General features: G+C 29.7%; 2 protein-coding genes across 2 annotated transcripts; both read right to left on the bottom strand.

Annotated features, from left to right (window-relative positions):
* Positions 1–4,053: 4,053 nt before the first annotated feature.
* On the bottom strand, positions 4,054–4,586 carry LOC107850121. Its single transcript, XM_016694551.2, has 2 exons — positions 4,336–4,586; positions 4,054–4,250 (listed from the first exon to the last, which is right to left on the bottom strand). Exons 1-2 carry the CDS (start codon positions 4,578–4,580, stop codon positions 4,235–4,237), a joined length of 261 nt encoding a protein of 86 aa, XP_016550037.1. The 5' UTR covers positions 4,581–4,586; the 3' UTR covers positions 4,054–4,234.
* Positions 4,587–13,515: 8,929 nt separating this feature from the next.
* On the bottom strand, positions 13,516–14,960 carry LOC107849720 (RING-H2 finger protein ATL3). The gene has a single exon (XM_016694281.2). It carries the CDS (start codon positions 14,725–14,727, stop codon positions 13,951–13,953), a length of 777 nt encoding a protein of 258 aa, XP_016549767.2. The 5' UTR covers positions 14,728–14,960; the 3' UTR covers positions 13,516–13,950.
* Positions 14,961–21,548: the final 6,588 nt, after the last annotated feature.

Below are 21,548 nucleotides of genomic sequence, written 5' to 3'. Positions count from 1 at the left end.
CAATATGGAGCTATTATTCGAGAGATCATCAAATGATTTACTCTAATTCAAAAGAGCTACGACAAACAGATATGGAAGATGTCAGACAATGGATAATGACATTACTTAACCCAGAAAAACAATCTACCGCAAGAGCAATTAAAAAAGAATTGATTTCAGACGGACTACTGACAAGATATTGTAAAATAATTGGACACAAATATCCAGATCACCAATGTTCAAGATGTAATGGAGAAGATAATATTATTCCAGAAGTACATCTAGAATAAAAGAAGACAAAATGCCAGCTGGAAAGATAAAATAAGAAGCAATAATGGAGATATAGCAGATACGACAACATCAATGGAAGACAAGATATTGGATCATTTATGAAGCATTGTATAGATTTTTACGTAGAATTGTTAAGATTGTAAATTATGTAAACTTATAGACTTGGACTTTTTTCTTTAGCCTTTAAAGGCTATGTATAGACTTTTTAGGATTAGGTAACCTTTAGTAGCCTTTTTGACTTATAGGATAACATTTAAAAAACGTGTAAAGATATGCTTGTAAAGTTTTTCGTTCTATAAATGAAGGCAACTGAAGGCATTGCAAAGCAAGCCTTCATGTGTTGAAGCAAATACTCTCTCCATTCCACAATAAATATTTTACTCAGTTAATTAAAAAACAGACATATTTCAATGGAAAAAGCTATGGAGGAACAAACTTCAGAAATATCAAAACTACCCGAACAGGTATATTTATTTATGATTATGAATAGCTAAATTCATAATTCTCAACAATCATGATATGATAAAATAAATTCATATTAGTTACTTTATAGTAGAATTATTCAAGGAATAATATGTTAAGAAGTATATTAGCAAAGTGGAAACGAAGAAAGATCCCTAAGAACTATGCCATCCTAAAGGTGAAACCAATGAGGCAAGAAGTCGTGGCGGGGAGTAACCAGAGTAGAGGCGTTGTTTAAGGGAAAAAGTATCCGGATTACCATGTTAATAGTGACCGAAGAACATATTATTTAAGAATAATCTAGTATATAGTAATCTAAGATGACCATATTTTGTTATGTACATGGTTGAAGGAAATATTTTGAAAAAAGCAATTTTATGAAAATGAATAATTATTTATCTGATGTGATGGTAGATAAATTTAAAATACTTATTTTGTATGCACTTAAAGATATAAAAGTAATAGATATAAGAAAAATCATATTAGAAAAAGCATTTGGTAAATATTACTTGACTAGAGTAAATTATATACCATACCTACCTAACTACTCTTACAAATACTTACCATGATAAATTACATAGGATTTTTAGAAAAAGATATGAGAAACATACAGTTACTAGAAAAACAGATGAAAATAAATATAGACAAATACATGGAAAATAAAGATATAAAATACATAGAATTTCTTAATAAAAATATGCAAGAACTACTAAGGCTAAAACAAACAACTACAAAATATTATAATAAAACCAATTTTAAAAGATAGATCATCTAGATTATCTTAAAGTTTTAATCTTATATATACTTAAAGATATAGAAATAATAGATATTAAAAAAATAATATTAGAAAAAGTAATAGACTATGAAATTGAAACCATAAATTGGCTAGAACAGTTATACGAAGAAATTTACCCAGAAGGATATTATACAGATTAAGATATGTTAGAATATATTAGAAAAACTAGAGAAAATCAAGATAATCTAAATAATGAAATTAATTATAGAAACCGAATTAGGAAAATAATGGAAAATCTAAAAGAAAAATTAATATGGATAGAAGAAACCTTAGAAAATTTAGAAAAAAGTACATGCGATAGTTTATATAATTTAAAAAAACTCACTACGAGAAGAACAACACAAGATAATACATAACATTGAAAATCTAGAATTAGATATATATTACAGTATAGTTAGAATAAATTATTATACAGAAATTTGTAACTCTGCAATTACTACAGGATAAAATAATAAACCAAATAAATTAATGAATATATCTTACGAAAAGAATAAATCATTAAAAGATATTGAAACAAAATTTAAGAAATATCCACGCACAAAGAAAAATAGATTCATTAGATATATAATAAATCTATTTTATATGTTAGTTAATCGCCTATATCTGCACCCCCTCCAAATGGTATCATTTCTTTTCTAAATATTAAATTAATAGGTGTTTTAGTCAACTTTAAATATTAAATATTATAATAATTAAATAATAATTATTTAATGAAAAATATGAACAATCAGTTTTGTTTATTGGAGAGTTTTTTAATAAATAACAAAAAGTTCAAATAACTTTTTTAAAATTCTATTAATATATTATAGATATAGATATAGATTGTAGATATATATGTAGATTATAGATATAGAGTTTTTCATTGAACATATGAATATTGATGTTGTTCAGTATTTTTTACTGAGCACTTAATATATATTATAATATAAATAATTCAGTGCTCAAACCTTTATAAGAACTTTTTTTTTGGTTGGACGGAGGAGGGGGAGGGGGTTTATTAATCTGAAAGGAAAAAAAATAAAACTGAATAAGAAGGCTCGCAAAGTAAAACTGGAAAGAAGTGTTAAAAAGGACATGATAACGCATGTTAAAATTTAGCGTGTCCACTTTGCTTTTATAGTGTAATTTTTATATGCTTATCTTTTTATATGTGGAATCCCCGTGAATAAAAATGCTGAATCCGCCACTAGTTCCGTTATCATATATTACAACTCCAGGAAACTGGGAATATCATTTTCTAATTGAAGAGGCTTTGACTAAAATATGTGAGGTATGAATGTGTTATTTTTTTTGTGCCTGCAGGTTTATTTAGCGTCGTCCACTTTCATATATTTGCATTGCAACTTCTAATTTTCCTGTATAATCCTTTTTCTTTTTGGCTTTTCTGATTTGTGCAGCATCTCTTTTATGTTTCCATGTTATGCCAATTAGAGGCGAACCTAGGATGTCGCACACTCGCGTTGAAGGGCCTGATGGGCGCCACGACCACATGCCCAATCCCACAAATATGTTTGGGGTTCCTTTTAAAATATATGGTAGTTCTTAAGGTATATACAGTTTTTTACGAGGTTAACGGCTGCACCCTCCTAATGGGGTAGGTCTTCCCGTGACTCCAATTGTTGTGAATCCTAGTGATGGAACGGGCGAATTCTTGGCTTTTAATCTTAACTTCTGAGTGACATAACAAAAAGCAATTTTTGGACTTCTTCTTTGAAGGAATCCATGGAGTAACTGGTAACGTTGCTACCATGTGACCAAGATTTCATGATTTCAAACCTTGGAAACAACCTTTGGTAGAAATGCAATGTAAGACTGTGTACAATAGATCCTTGTGGTCGGGCCCTTCCCCGAACCTTGCACATTGAGGGAGTTTTAGTGCACTAGACTTGCCCTTTCTTATTTGACAATGTTCTATATCTCACTCTATTACAAAACCATCAAATGCTATTCATGGATTTTGTCAACTTAACTGCAGACTGCTATGGCTGGACATCAATTAGAAGCAACTAAAGCACCAACATCTTAAATCCAATGGAACAAACTGCATAAAGTCATTTAATGGAAGTAAAATATCGTCAACCCCACATTGTTTGTGTTTGCTAATACTGACTCTTTTGATCATGATCTCCAAATTTTTCTCTGGGTGGGATCTCCTAAGGCATGTGGATTTTTCTATATTTTATGCATCCTGGTACTTCCCTGTAGGCAATGGCTTAACCAACATATTTTAAGTTGATCAAATTTGAGAGGAGCATCAGGATAGTTGAATTTGTCCATTAACTAATAAAAAGTGAACAACGACAACAACAACATAGTTTGATTGGGATCTTGGAAGAATAGGATGTACACGGATAGTTTAATCGGGGTTTGGGGAGAATGGAATGTACGCGGACCTTATCTTTGACTTCTAAGATGATGCAAAATACACACATATTTAGATAATTTTGCTACCTTGTTGGAAAGAATAGTTGGGACATAAGCATCTTAGTAACAAAAGTTTATAACATTCACATCTGTGTAAAAGTACTAAGGAAATACATATAGCAGAAAACTTTGTGGCTACAAATGAACAAAATTAGATGCTAAGAGGTGTCACTAGTGACTGTCCTAAAGAGAAACTAACATCTAATTGCAGCAAACTAAATAAAACAATTGAATGAAAGACACTGTTCTCTGCTCTATGATCCTTCTTTCAGTCATCCTATCCTACGGGGGCTTGGACCTGGCACAAGATTAACACGCAATACATGAGAAAAACTGCTTACTGGAAAGGTAAATGTTGAACATTTGGGGTTTCAAAGAATTACTTGTTTTGCGTTGGATTGGATCTGCTTCGTGGTATTCTCCGAAAGCTTGATTTAACTTTCTGGAGTGGTTGCTTCTCACTTTCATGCTCATGAAATTTGAGTGTTTGCGACGTTGAAGAAGGCAAAGTTTCTGAGACAACGAATCGAGCTGCTGCTGTTGCTTCTGCTGCATTGGGCCCTGAATTTAGTAGAATCAAGATGAGGGCTAGTAGAAGAGCTGCAAGTATTCTTGAATGAAAATTCATCGTGTGGTTCAGTACGTTCAATACGAAGTGTAATAGCTGATCAAGATTTGGTGATGAGATTTATATGTATGTTTGAAATGAATTAAAATGGAAGTGGAGGATCCAATGTCTGTGGGATCATGTGATGCTTGATTCCTTTGACTGTTTAGTATATTGTTTTTGAAGATAATAAATAAAGCTTAAACTTTTAGATCAAATGTTCAACACAGTTCAATATGGTATCAGAGCAGACTGATTGACAAAGAGATCATGGGATCAAGTTTCACTTCTACCCATCATCAGAAGAATTTTCACATGTTTGACTCAGAATCAAGCCGAATGTTGAAGATAATAAATAAGGCTTAGGCTTTTAGATCAAGTGTTCAATACATTTCAATACGCAGTCAAAGCAAACAAAGATCTTGAGCTCGAGTTTCATCACCACCTGTTATCGAAAAATTTTCACATGCTTGGCTCAAAATCAAGTCTGCGTGTGATATGGCATGTTGAAAATACTAAATAAGTAAGCATTTAGATGATATGATCACATGGTTCGATTACTTGGAATTTGGGATTCAGATTAGTTGTTATAGTTTCAGATTGGTCATGTGACCAGGCACGTAAAAAATATTTTATAAACTGGAAGCCTAGTCAAGAGATCTGCCATATTGTTTTTAAACTCTCTATATATATCCCAAAACAAATGAATTCTTGTATTAAAAAATTGATTTGATTTTGGTTACAATCCATATAGAGCTAGTTAATAAGTACTAAAATCCAGAGAAAGATTCTGTGCTAGTTTTGTCACTGTTTTTCATCCAGCTAAAACTGTGCTTCCATTTTGTTTGTTCAGTCATGATTTTTCTGCCCAGAAGGAGAGAAGTGAATTACTACTCCATCCATCTATTTTTATTTGTTCACTATATTAAAAAAAAATGTTTACTTTTGTTTGTCCAGTTGAGAAAATCAAGAGATAATTTCCATCACTAATAGTGCTTAATTTATCCTTATGGTTATCTATAATCATTTCTTAATGCATTTTTCAAAATATTAAATTTTATTATATCTAAAGGATGATAAAATAAAATTATTATTTTATTTATTGCTCCTTAAGAATAAGTCAAGTCAATACAAAACAAATAAAAAAGAACCGAGGAAGTATAAAAAAGAAAAATGTATTTCCCTTGGTAAAATTCTGTGCTTCTATTAAGAATGCCTGTAAGTCAAAAGATGCACTTAATTTTTAAATTCTCCTGTTGCAGTCTTGGAAATGTAACTCACTTGTTGTTTGGCTCTATGAAGATTGATTATTATTAAAGTAATAGGAGTACTATATATATGTTTTCTTGAGCAGACGGTATATGGAAAACCTCTCTACCTTTGAGGTAAAGGTATCTATCCTTCCGGAAACTTATTTGTGGGACTAAACTCAATACCTTGTTGTTGTTGTCTAAAACTTGAAATACTGTTAAAGAAAAACACAGGGGTGGGTTGAGAGTCCTGAAAATAGAGTGGACTCAGAAATGCACGGATCCAGACAGATGAAGCATACCCTTAGCAAATCTTAGTCCATTGCTGCTTTCCATTTCTGTTTATACACATAAGAACTTACCAGCACCGAGTATTTACACCAAAATAATACTTATTGCTATATCCCTTTTACATTTATTTATGTGAAAAGTGGAATTTGGGACTCTGAGCAACAAATAAATTTGCAAAAAAGAAATTGCGTTTTTCGGGATTTAATTGTATATCATCATGGCTAGCTTAAGATCCATTCAAGAAGTGTGATGACCAATAATGTAATCAACAAATACCATCCAAAACCTGAGTACACTTATTGAGCTTCCATTTTGCAGCTCTTATGTCTATATATATATATATGCAAAAGAGATAATCTATTCGTGAGAAGAGAGTGATTCACTAGCACAGCGCGAACCAACAAGAGTTGCAATAGAGACACTGATGCGAAATTTTTTTTGGTCATATCAGTGGATGTAATTATCTTTAGTCTTCACGGATATGTAAGTCGAGATAGTATAAGGTAGCTTATGATCTAGCAAATCGATCTACAGTTGGTTCCGCTCCCCAGTTAACTTTGGGGTGTCAATAGATAGGCTAATAATCTAGCAAAGCAAGCTAGTTCCATGGAGGAACATACTGCTTAATATGGTTGTAAACTTGTATGCAAAAGATACATAGTATCGACAGCAGTTCAGTTGTACCGATCATTGAAGGATCAATACTGTTTAAGAAGAAAGGACTGTTCTTGAATTTCAATAAATTTATTCGTCTATGTGTATCTTGTGAAAGGTGGAACAGAATTGACTAGGTGGTAGAGTCATGGAAATGCTTGTTTCTTCCATATTTGGGACCTTAGCTCCATGAAAGAATATGTTACTGCTGAAACACGGAAGAATTGAAATCGCAGATCAAAACACTATGGGTGGATGGTCTGAACTTCCTAAACAAGAATTCTTGAACATCAAACACCAATTCAGATATTCACGATCAAGAAGTACTGACAGATAGACCCTGAAAGGAAAAGGAAGACTGGAATGTTAGAAAACTTTAAAGAATTAACCCAAGATCACATGTAAACCATTACATAGAGATTCAAAACTAAAAGAACAGTAAAATACTAACCTTGCTCCATTGCAATAACTTGATTTGCAAAAGGTCTTCTTTTACTTTAATAATCAATTGTATGATCTTCTAAGTTTTAATACGCTTTCTGTATTCTTTTCTAAGATAGAGTAGAGAAAGAGAAAAATTAAGTACAAACTTAGGGACCATGATATTTATATCATGACTCTTCTAAAAGGCACCTTTTAGTTATACCTCTTTAGAACAGGTACCTTTTCAATTAAGTTTCCGTCACACTTATGACAAGGTCCATGAAGTTTAACTTATCAAAATAAACTAATACTAAATAGATATTTATATTTTAAGCCCAAATACTTTAATACTATATTAGATAAAAAATTTGGGTTTCTTTAGAGATAGCATATCTATGAATAATATATTAATATGTGAGTCCACAAAATATAAAATTACTAACAATCTCCCACTTGAACCACATATATTTCTGAATAATCATTCATAGATGAAACTTTAGTGCGCACAAACTTTTGCTATCTTGATTTAAATATCTCAAAACAATCTGGACCATCGATACTATTAATATAGGATCAAAGCGGTCTTCGTAACATATATTCGAAACTAAACCTATCAATGATCACACATATTAGCAATATCAATGACATAGATCAGATACGGAAATTACATGTAAAATGATCTAAGTCATGCCTATTTTCAAATGGTCCTACCTTATGACTTTAATAGTCCAAAATCGCATTCTTATACTTTATGTAATACTTCAATAGAAAGTTAATATCTTTATTTTTCAGAGTTATCAGTAAATATACGAAATTCATAGATTTCATAAAACTTAAGTCTGTACAGAAAATAAACTTTAACATATCAACAGCATAAATAAAATAACAAACTCCTACTAAAATGGCTCATCATCAAATTTGACAACATCCATATGAGCAACATGCCCATGAAATACTTTAGGTGGAAAACCCTTCGTGAGCAGATCCGCAATCATCAAGTTTGTACTAATATGCTCAATCGACACGAGACGACTCTGAACCCTTTCTTTCACAACCAAATACTTGATGTCTATATGTTTTTACTTTGACAAACTTCGATTGTTCTTCGAATATAACTCAACAAACTTATTATCATAATGAATTTTCAATGGTCTTTCTATGTCATCGACTATTTGCATTCCAATGATAAAATTTCTCAGCCATATTTCTTGATTTGATGATTCATAGTAGGCCACAAATTTGGCTTCCATTGTAGAAAAAGCTATTAATGTTTGTTTCTCACTTTTCCAAGATATAACTCCTCCAGCCATCATGAAAACATAACCTGATGTAGATTTCCAACTATCAAGACATCCAGCAAAATCTGAATCGAAATACCCTACGATCTCTAAATGATCCGACCTCCGATAAGTGAGCATGTAATCTTTAGTTCTTTAAAGATACCTCATAACCCGTTTTGAAGCTTTCCAATGATCTATTCCCGGATTACTTAAATATCGCCCCAACATTTCGACTATGTACGCAATGTCTGGACGCATACAAACTTGTGCATATATGAGACTTTCCACTGCTGATGCATATGGAATTTTATCCATCTCTTTCTTCTCTATGTCCAAATTTGGACATTGACGCAAACTAAATTTATCACCTTTTGCCACTGGTGTATCTCCTAGTACACAATTTTGCATGCCAAATCTACTTAGAACCTTATCAATCTATGTCTTTTGCGACAACCCAAGAACACTTCTAGCCCAATCCCTATGGATCTCTATACCTAGAGCAAAGGACGCCTCACCAAGTTCTTTCATTTCAAATTTACTTGAAAGGAATTTCTTAGTTTCATGTAATAAACCTACATCATTACTAGCCAGTAGAATGTCATCTACATATAGCACAAGGATAACAAATTTGCTCTCACTGAACTTGAGATATATGCACTGATCAATGGTATTTTCCTTAAAATCAAAAGAGGTTATCACCTGATCAAACTTTCGGTACCATTGACGAGATGCCTATTTCAAATCATATATGGACTTCTTAAGTTTACATACAAGGTGCTTTGAATCTTGAGACTCAAAGGTTTTTAGTTGCACCATGTATATTGTTTCTTCAATGTCTCCATTGAGATCTATACATCTATTTGATATAGCTCTAAATCATAATGAGCTATAAGTGCCATAATTATTCTAAAGGAGTCTTTTTTATGAAACTGGTGAAAACGCCTCTTTAAAATCTATGCCTTCCTTTTGAGTGAATCCTTTAGTAACTAGGTGTGCTTTATATCTTTCGATGTTATCCTTTGAATCACGTTTAGTTTTAAAAATCCACTTACAACCAATCGGTTTTGATCCTTGTGGTAACTCGACAAGATCCCAAACGTCATTGTCATTCATAGACTTCAACTTATCTTTAATGGCTTTTATCCATTTAGCAAAATTTTGACATGATTTTACTTGACTAACGCTTATAAGTTCATCTTCCAATCCCATGTCAAAATCATGTTCTTGAAGATAAACAATATAATCATCTGAAATTACATTTCTTCTTTCTCTGCTAGATCTTCTTTTAGGCACTTCAACTTGAGGTTGTTGAACGTGAGGTAATATTATTGTGTTTTATCTATAATCCTAATTTACAGGTTGAAACACATTTGGTAAAGTAATCTGATCATTTTCACTAAACATATTTGGTAAAGTAATCTGATCATTTTCACTACAATTGATATTATCAAAAAAAATTTCAAACACAATTTGTTTGTTTTGATTACTCCCACTATAATCAACATCCTCAATAAATTTGGCATTTTCTATTTTGAAAAAGAATCTATTTGAGGAGTCATAAAACTTAAAATCTCTCGATCTCTCTGAGTAACCTACGAAGTAGCAACTAACAGTTCTTGAATCCAACGTCTTTTCATTAGGCTTATATGGCCTTGCTTCGGCTGGGCATCCCCATACATGCAAGTCCCTAATACTAGGCTTCTTACCAGTCCACAACTCGTATGGGGTCTTACCTATGGCTTTGCTAGGAACTCTGTTTAGTATATAAACTGCAGTCTTTATGGCTTATCCCCAAAGAGACTCAGGTAAAGAAGAATGACTAATCATACTTCTTACCATATCTTTAAGAGTTTGATTTCGCCTCTAAGCTACAACATTTTGATTTAGAGTCCCTGGCATAGTATATTGAGGTACAATCTCACACTCTATCAGATACTTTGCAAAAGGTCCTGGACGTTGTTCACCAGATACGTATCTGCCGTAATATTCTCCTTCACGATCAGATTTGACATCCTTAATTTTCTTGCCTAATTGATTTTCAACTTCATCCTTGAAAATTTTAAAAACATCCAAAGATTGCAACTTCTCATGAATTAAATAGAGATATTCATAATGGGAGTAGTCATCTATAAAGTTAATGAAATATTGTTGGCCATTCCATGAAGCCGTAGGAAACGGACCACAAATGTCTATATGTATCAACTCTAAAGGTTCTTTACTCCTATAAGCACCTCTTTTTATTATATTCGTTTGTTTTTTCTTAATACATTCTATACAAATTTCAAAATTTGATAAATCAAGGGAACTAAGAATTTCTTCTAACACAAGCCTTTGAATTCTTTGTTTAGAAATATGACTCAATCGCTTATGACATAACATTGATGAATTCTTATATGTCAATCTATGCTTAGTACCGAAATTACTTGAATGCAGGTTTTTGTTACTGCATGAGGCTTGTCTATTTAATTTGTATAACTTATCAATTAGAGTACCAGTTACAACAATATTAGAATTTAGAGAAATACTACAAATTTCATTTCCAATAGAACAATTGTAACTGGATATGTCCAAACAAGAAATAGAAATTACATTTCGTCTAAAAGACGGTACAATAAATATTTTCTCTAATTTCAAATAAAATTCAGTATCTAATAGAATTCTAAAGACACCAACAGCCTCCACAACTGCTTTATTGTCATTGCCTACATAGAAGTATCTTTCACCATCAATCGGTGCTCGGCTCCTTAGGCAATCCTGCATAGTAGCACTTACGTGAGTAGTTGCACCCGTATCTATCCACCAAGTATCACTTGGTACCATAACCAAATTAACTTCTGAACAAACAAAATTGAGAAGTTTACCTTTCTTTTCACGCCAGCTAGCGTACTTAGAACATTCTTTCTTTATGTGACCAATTTTCTTGCAAAAGAAACAAGTGTTTGGATTCTTGGACTTTGATCTTCCTTCGTCTGCAGTTTTCTTAGTCTTACTCCTTTTTCACTTATTTAAAGCGATTTTAGTTTCAGAGGTAGATGTCAAATGAGCACTTTCAATCTTCTCTTGTTTCAGTCTATCCTCTTCTTGCACACATTGAGCTATAAGCTCATTCATATTTCATTTCTCTTTTTGAGTATTATATGAAACTTTGAATTGACTGAATTGTGTTGGAAGGGAGATCAAAACTAGATGCATAAGTATGTCGTCAAACAATTCAAGCTTAAAGGTCCTGAGTTTTGTCTATAATGTACTCCCTTATGTTTTTTTTTTTTCCTTTATATCACATTGAAACTATCTTATTAAGAATAGTGCTAGTTTCAACCTTTTCATTAGCAGCGAATTGGTCAGCAATTTCTTTTAAGAAACCTTTGGCATCTTTGTTCTCTATTATACCACCTCTTAAGGATTCCGGAATCGAGTGTTGTATCATCATCAAGCTCATGCGATTTGATCGCTCCCACTTCTCGTATGCAGACTTTTATTCATTCGAACTAGTTTCGTTCAAGTCCGTAAGGCGATCAAATCTAAATGTATAATCAAGATTCATGCAACCAAGAACAATCATAATGTGCTCTTTCCATTTCTTGAAGTTTGTGCTATTAAGTACAGGAATGTTATTCATATTGGCAGATATAGAAGACACTAGAAGATAAATAAATAATGCTCACAATTAACCATCAAATAAATCATGTATATATGAAGATAATCAAATTAAAAAAAAGTTGAAAAAAAATAAAACGAATAAACTCAAAACTGCATATTTATCAAACGCATATACACAAAAGTGGGCCCATCTCAAGATACTTAACACAACATTATCATTTAGTCTTTGGACTGAAATAATAATTTGTAAGTGATACTCTTAAAAGTGGGAAAAGAGAAAAAAAAAAAAAAAAAACCAAGGTTACAGTGATCTCCAATATTGAGGAGACTAATTATGTTATTAAATTGCAGAAGACCGTAGTACTACCCAAAATTTTCCTTAACTGGTTCTTTTAAAATAAAAAATAAAATTATCTAATAAATAATCTCACGTCCATGTGGCAAACAAGAAAAGTGAAACTAAAGTAAGGTTTTAATTCTTGTTCCATCGTTGTCCCAAATACCAACATAACCAAAATTGGAACAGATGCACGTGAAACAAAATATATTAAGATAAATATTGAGAATTAATAGCTTAATTGGTTAGTTATCTGAACTTTCACCTTATTAGTGCGGGTCTCACATTATAATCTCTTCCCCATTTCCTCTCTCTTACCCAAAAATAAATAAATAAATAAATAAAGATAAATATTTCTTCCACTTTTTGGCCAACTTAGAGAAAACGGGAAAATCCAAGGAATAACAAAAACCTTCTAAAATAAAAAGAAGCAGAAATCGCCAATATAACTTTGAGAAAACAGAGTATTCCTTATTCGAATTTTACCCAAGGAAATATAATGTAAACACATCTAATGATCTAACAAGACTTTGCTCTTGATACCACTTGTTAGAAAATATTAAAGAATTCACCCAAGATTATATGTAAACCATTAGATAGAGATTCAAAACTAAAAGAAAAGTAAAAATACTAACCTTGTTCCATTGTAATAACTTGATTTGCAGAAGGTCTTCTTTTACTTTAATAATTAATTGTATGATCTTCTAAGTTTTAATACGTTTTTTGTATTTTTTACTGAGATGGAATAGAGAAAGAAAAAAATTACGTACAAACTTAGGGACCATGATATTTATATCCTACTCTTCTAAAAGGCACCTTTTAGTTATACCTCTTTAAAAAGATACCTTTGTCCTTTTCAATTTAATATTTGAGTACAGAAAATAGAAAATTACTAACATGAAATGACAATAGTTGTCTATTATATTGAATTTACCTAGACAGTCCCATTTTGGGAACACCCAGTGCCTAAGAGAAGAATAAACAACCAGTAAAAGAAAGCAGGTCTAAACCTACTTGAAATCAGCAATAAGTAGCAGTTGTTTACATCATTTGACCATGTATAAAGGGGATATTAAATCTAAACTGTTATCTCAAATATAATTGCTTGCAAGGCTTTAGTATGAAATCACAGAAATGTTTTCTGAAATTAATCAAATTCATATGAAGATACAAGAAATGTCACTTCTCACATTGACAAAAGAGAGACTTCTAACACACTTCTGTAAGTTAAGATAGATATACTCGAAGAGAAACTTCTACAATGTGTGTATACATACATGTACAATATTTCCACTACCTAGACACCTAAAAAATGCAGACATCAAAATTACAAACTTTTCACCTGCATAAAGAATCAATGAACTCGGTACCTTGCGTTTACATTACATTCAAAGATATAGTGGTGTCATCTTAACTCGTGGGATTATACGGGATATGTTGTTGTATAGGCATATGTAAAGGGAACCAAGATAACTTCTTCAAATAGGTGTAATGACATTTTGTTCCTTTATACATGTCAGAATTTAGAATTTTGGATCAGCCTCTCTGAGTGTATGCTAATTCGGGGTTCTACCTCCTTGTTCTATATCTACATTTCGTGAACTAGAAGGACTAAATACCCTTTTATCCCCACTCAAAAGCCTCATCAAACGCCTCAATCTTTCAGGCATTACAGAGTTCGATTCTTCTTCTTCATTAATCCGTCCTGGAATATCAATCACCAACATTCCATTTGATCGATTACTCGTGGAAGCTGTCGAGTCCAAACAAGGATTACACAAGGTGCTAACTTGAGTCTCATTTCCCCAAAATAACACATTGGTTGGGAAAATAGGCAACTCTGTTGAAGCCTCAGCTTCTTCCGTTGTCTCCGATGGTGATTCTCCAACTGTTGAAACCGCGTTACGACAAAGAGGACAAGTGGTATGGGATTGAAACCACATGTCAATGCAATCAACATGAAAACCATGATTACATTTTGGCAATAATCTCATCTTTTCACCTTCAGAGAATTCACAAAGACAAATAGTACATTCCAATGTATCATCTTTGAATTCATTAGCATCAAATGCAACTATAGGAATTGTTTCAAGAATTAAGGGGTCAAGTCCCTTAGCATTCAATTTCCTCCTTGCCCCACCCGCTTCAGGATCGCTGGCAGCATCTTGCCGCCTGCGATTCAAGAACCATTTGGTATAAACATGAAGGAAAAATATAAACACCACCACTAAGGACAGAAATATAACTACTACAACCATAATCTTTCCTAAGAGAGCTGATACACCTGACTCATCTAATTTATTGCTAGTACTACTGCTCGAATAACCATCCATTTTCAGAGAACTATTTTCTTATTTTCTCTCGGAAACAACCTCTCTATCTCTACCAGGTAAGGTTTACGTACACTCTACTCAACCTAGACTCCACTAGTTGGATTACACCGGATATGTTGTCATTTTCTTGTTTCTTAGCATAAAGTTGGGGAAAACAAACAATTGTGGGAAGAAAAATGTTGGGATGACTTTTGCTTTGAGAGTTATAGTATTTATGAGTCTCTTGGATGGAAAGTTAAGACGACAAAGAAGAATTCAAACAAGAAAATCTAATTCTTCTGCAGGCCACCTAACTTCTAGGAGCCTTCTGCTTTGACTTGACTTTTTCTACTCAAACTTGGCAAGGTTGGAAAGGTCATGGCTGAGATGAGATGTTCCCCACACTTCCCACTTATGCATGCCATAGTTTGACTTTACACCACCATTAAACCACCAAATGATGGGGTAGAGTGAATAGTGAATAGTGAATGAAATTGCTCTTTTCTTGATCAAATGTTTTAATCTCAGCATGAATGTGAATTAATTGAGTTCTAATATGAGTATATGATACTGATAAATTTTTTTTTAAGAAATGTTTGAATATTACAAAAGATTGAGAAAATACCAAAAAGGTCTCTTACGTTTGGGGTCAATCTAAAAGGAGTCACTCCAATATCATCTCGGAGCATTTTTTTAGTCTGTTAAGTTTGTCAATAATGAGGGCATTTTTCCATTTAACTAGAACTTACATTTGAAGGTGTTAGTTTTAAAATTTTCTGTTTTTTTAATCGATTTTGCGTATCTAGAACCTTCTTATATTACAGTGGAAATTATTGAATCAGACATAAAAGTAGATGCTCTAAGAAGATAATAAACAAACCTGATTCACTAAAATATTTAATGAAAATAAAAAGTGCTCATTTTGATAAATTTAAAGAATTAAAAGTGCTCAGAAATATATTCTACAACAAACACACAGGACCATTTCGGTCACTTTCTCTTACAAAAATAAACACAAAGGAAAAAAGAAACTACCTAGAAATTCTCTTTCTCCTATGTTGGCAGACGGTCTTTCTTATAGTTAAAATTAAATATTAAATCTATCTAGTTGGAGAATTTTTCTCTATTTAGTTATTGACTTCATTAGTAAAGATGTGGTGCCCACGCAAGCAAGTCCATGATTTTGGAGCAGAAAAGGTCAATAAAATCATGGGTCGTCCCCATATTTTAGTTTAATAGTTCACTTGAATCAGTTTAAACATTATAAAAAATATGATATTTATTTAAATAATAAGAATAAATATAATAATTAAATTCAACATTTTTTGAATATGTAAAAGTGAAGAATTTATTTATTTAATTATTTAATTATTATAAATATTTAAGATACAAATGAGATAGGTGAAATACATTGATAACCCCTTAAATTACTGTTGGTGTCTTCAATAAGTTGATGATTAGTGCTTGATAATTCATAAAGTTGCACAATTTGACTTGGTTCCATCCTAAAAGTGAAATATTTGTCATGAAGATTTATTCCAATTCAATCCCTCTTCTTGATCAAATAATCGATATCTCGTATCTATCGCTTCAAATATAGTCATGCTCTTTGTCTGCACTTCACCCAAAATATTAAAATTTAATTTGTTACATGAATTTAGGAAAACAAAAAAAAATATTGTCTTAGAAAAGAAAAAAATATTTAATATGATTTGATCAAGTGACATAAATATTGAAAAACTAATATTAAAAAAAACACATTTTTTTGAGAAAATAATCTCACGCTAATCAAATAATTTTAGTAAATTTCTATGTGATTGGAGAGACAAATATATATTAGTTTAATATATATATATATATATATATATATATATATATATATATATATATATATACATAAAAAATTGAATGAAAGACACATATACATATTTTAATTAATTAAATTAACTCTTTTTTAATTTATTAAAGTGGAAATTTAGGGATTTATGATATTTGGTCAACTTGCTCTCACTTTCATTTATATGATAATTTACATCTCACAGTTACAGAACTAAAAAGAAAGTGACGATCTTCTTTTGACCCCATTGTGAGTTACAAAGTCCATGACATTTCGTTATACTCCCTATTGACTTTTTAGGAACACAAATTCTTTCTTCCACTAAAAAACAAGAATTATTCAAATTACTTAACAGAATTTCTCCAAAAATCTATCTATGGGAAGCTATAAAAAGATAATGTAGATATTAAAATAATACAATTAAACTTAATTTTTAAAAAAAATTTCTCAAAGTTGACCGTCATTCGTTTACCTGCAAACTACCACAAATTAATACGATAATAGAAATATCCAAACAATACAATTAAACGTAACGTTTATCTTAAAATTTTTCTCAAATGCGAACGACATTCATCTAGCACTTGTAAACTAACCTTTATCGAAAAATTTCTCAAAGTTGACCGACATTCATCGACCACTTATAAACTACAATAAACAATTTCTTAATAGAGATCTCAAAACAATACAATTAAACTTAATCTTTACACAAAATAATTCTAAAAGATAATCGACATTCATCAACAACCTGTAAACTAGCACAAAACAATACGATAATAAAAATAACAAAATAGCACAATTAAACCTAATCTTTATCTAAATAAATTTCACAAAGTTCACTGACATTCATCTACCACCTGTAAACTACAACAAAAAAATACGATAATAGAGATATCAAAATAATACAATTAAACCTAACGTTTACACAAAAAATTTCTCAAAGTTGACCGACACTCATCGACCACCTATAAATTACAACAAACAATACGATATTGAGATATCAAATAATACAATTAAACCTAACTTTTACACACAAAAAATTCCTTAAAGTCGATTGACATTCATCAACGGCCTTTAAACTACCACAAAATAATAAGATAATAGCAAAATCGAGTAACATCGATGAAGAAGAATATGAAATTATAACACTTTTTATAAAAGTAGAGGATTTATAAACCAAAAAGAATACTAATTAGTATTTTAATAGATTTTTTCACATTTCCATATTTTTTGTACTTGTTTTAACATAAAATTGCAATAGCAAACTTAGGAGCCGACTCTTTTTTTTTTTTTTTTTCAGAAAAACAATTTTTTTCTTCCCTTTTTATTTAGCCGAGAAATAATTATCATATTTCTTAGAAAACCTTTTTTTTTGTCCGCTTTTAAGCAAAGTTTCCTACTCCTAAAAACTTTGTATGGTATACAAATATCTTAAATACTTTTGCGTAAGGTTTTTAATTTTTTTTTTTAAATATTGAGACATACTCTAATTATGGTATACAATGTAAATAAGAAAAAGTTTACACAAAAATTTAACGAACTATAATAAAAGAATAAATCCAACTTTAATCAAATTTATAACTCTTTCCATATTATTTAGGATTTATTAATTTTTAAATTATATTTTTCTCTTTATCATATATTTTAGGAACTCTTACCATATGTTTTAGGATTTTTTAATTTTTTAATTTTTAAATTATTTTTTTCTTACCATATATTTTAAGACTCAAATATTTAATTCTCTTCATACTCCTTACCATATATTTTTAGGACTCTTTAAATTTTTATTAATATTATTTATCAACATTATAAAGCTAATAATATAATAATTAGAGTAAAAAGAATAAAAGATGATTTTGTCTAAAGCGTGTTCTTTTAATGAAAGACAAATAGTTCAAATAACTTTTCTAAGGGTCTTCACACTTTTAATATATTATAGATATAGATACTACTACTAGATAATTTTAGGATCCGGCCCAATGTAATTGATTATAAATTTTAGATTTTAAATTAATTCTTTTATTAATATATTATTTTTCCTACTATTTTGACTATTTTAAGAATATCAGAATTTGTCTAAAAAAATAGAACACTTTAACAAACATTTTATTGATCCCCTTAAATATTTTTTTAAAAATAAAGTATTACGATAATTTAATCCGAAAATAGTGTCAAATACTGTTGGTATCAATTATTGGAAAATTCATCTTTTAAGTTGCAAAATATTTAAATCTAATAATTTTTCCATTACTAACATTTTTAGTACCTACTAATTCATTCAATCGAGATATCTTACGATTTCATAGTTCTACTATCGGATAATACATAAATTATTAGATTTGAATTTTTTTTTTTATAGAACAATCGTGAGCTACTATGTATTAATCTTTAAAGATCAATAATGTTAATCTATGAGGCACAAAAAAAATTAAAATTAAAAAAGTGCATCTTACTATCACATAAAATTCTACAAATAATTGATCTTAATCAATGATAGAGACATTGTCATAATACAATATTTATTTTTGATTTTCTAATATAAAATAATAGACAGTTAATTACCTCTATCAACTATATCAGTTTAATAAAAATATTACATATAGTTTTAAATTATAAGTGTATTTCCTTGAGATTTATTAATGAATTTTAAAACCTCGATTGTAGGAAAGTTCTTAAATATAAAATATTTATCGTTGCAAATCAAATTTGTTTATTAGCCTAAATATTTTTAATTCATTCAAAATAAAAAGTTTTTAATTATGTTAATTGGCTCTGCAATTGTTTTAAAGTGCAATAATGCATTCGATATTCCTTTTTATCATATCTAAAATACTAATCTGCTTAAATTCATCTACTTTCATAAAAGTTATATGCTTAAAACCTGATTAATTCAATACTTTATAAAATGTATTCAAAAGGTTTATCATTAATTTTTGTCATAAATATAAAGTTTGTGAATACTCAAATATCAAGTATAATATTTTTATGATATTTATTGATATTTTTCTAAAAGATAACTTGGTGATTTTAATTTTTTTTAATTACTTTGTGTCGTATGCTTCTATTTTCTTCTTGACTTATTATTGTTTATGTTTTCGTAAATGTTGTATCTTTGTTCTCTTTAAGTAGAGGGTATTTCGAAAATATTCTCTCTATTTAGCAACGTATAGATGAGGTCTACATACACTTTCTCATTTTCAAAATTCACTTGTGGAGCTATAGAATATAATAATGTTATTGTCAATTACTTTATTTTTTTAATCATATTCATTTTTTTATATTTATTAAATAAAAAGTAAAAGTGAAAAATTGTGAATGAGTTTTCTCAAATATAACAAATATTTAAATTTAATTGATTATTTTCAGTATACTATACAGTAATAAATAAGAAGAAATAGCAAGTACATCAGTAGACTAGATCTCCTAATTTTAGAAATTAGTCTATTAAAAAAAATAAGTTATGATTTTTACCAATCACTAGAAAACTTAGCCGCGCTTCACGCGATCACAAAATATATTATTAAATATATACTTTATTCTATTTTGATATATTAAAAATAATCAAAAAACCTTAAATTGTGAAACTCAACCGTGAAATATTTTAATTGTATATAATAATATCAAACACATGTTGTACCATATTAATATACAAAAAAATAACTTTTCCATCCCAAGAGTATAATGTGAACCTTTTCAGTGTTCAGATATTGTAAATTTGTGGTCAATTAAATCCACTTTGAAAGCAGTGTGTTCTAATACATATTTGATCTAGCCAAAATATGTTTATTTCATAAAATCTAAAATAATTGAAAGAAAAGCATCAATGATTTACACATAACTATTTAATAATTAATCGTCACATTATATATTACATATTAAAAAAATAATGAAAATGAGATTATACCTAATTATTCACATTTAATGTATACTATTAATCATAGGGGTAAAATGAGAAAATCTAATTAATTCTATCCTAATTTAGTAAGAGATCAACTAATATGAGACATTTATTTTTAGTAAAATGATAAATTAAAATATAATGGAGAAAGTATTATTTATGAGCACTTTGTAATATGTATACCGTATTCTAAAGAACCCAAAAGTTTTCTAATATATCTATTTAGCGTTTTACTTCCACTATAATATTATTTTATTTTAAAAAATAGTTTCAATTTATTATGAAACTAAACATTTTCATTCCTATAGTTACTTATTTCTTAAGTATTTTATATTTTTTTAATCATAATACGTAATAAAAATGTTTTCTTATTTCTCTTCAACAAAGGAGAAAGATAATTTCATTTCACAATTATTTTTTTGATGCACATACAATATGTAAAGAATCAAAATTAAGTTTTAATATTAACTGAAAAGTGATTTTTAATTATATTTTAAAAACTAAATAGGTGAATAAACGTATAGCTTCAAATTGAATCATCTAAAATAGTGAAAGGTTCACAATTGTAGAGAGAGATACCATAAACTTATACATAAATTTTTGAAGGTTATAAACATGAAAGGTTACAGTGAGAATTATGATTATCATTGAGAACAAAACTAATAAAGATGATTAAAGGAGGAGGTTAAGAGCTTTAGTGAAATGTTCTCAATTATTTATTGAGAGAAGTATTATAAACTTATACATCAATTTTAAAGGTTATAAACATGAAAGACTACATTGACAATTATGAGTATCATTTAAAACAAAACTAATGGAGATAATTAAAGGTGAAAGTTCAGAGTTTTAGTGAAAGGTTATCAACTATTTATAAAAAAAAGTATCATAAACTTGTACATCAATTTTGAAGCTTATAAACATAAAAGGTTATGTTGACAACTATGAGTATCATTAAGAACAAAACTAAGAGGAGAGAAATTGAAAAAGATAGAGTTTCGCTATAGTAAAGTGAAAAAGTCATCATAATGTATAAGAAATAATAGCGACAATTCAATGTTTTTTTTTTTCAAAACACTGAAAAAAAAATCTAACTATATAAGTATATATATA

This window comes from Capsicum annuum, chromosome 12 (genome assembly GCF_002878395.1).
Source record: "Capsicum annuum cultivar UCD-10X-F1 chromosome 12, UCD10Xv1.1, whole genome shotgun sequence".
NCBI lineage: Eukaryota > Viridiplantae > Streptophyta > Magnoliopsida > Solanales > Solanaceae > Capsicum > Capsicum annuum.
The sequence above is the reverse complement of the archived record's forward strand: the minus strand, read 5'-3'. Positions and strand labels throughout refer to the sequence as shown.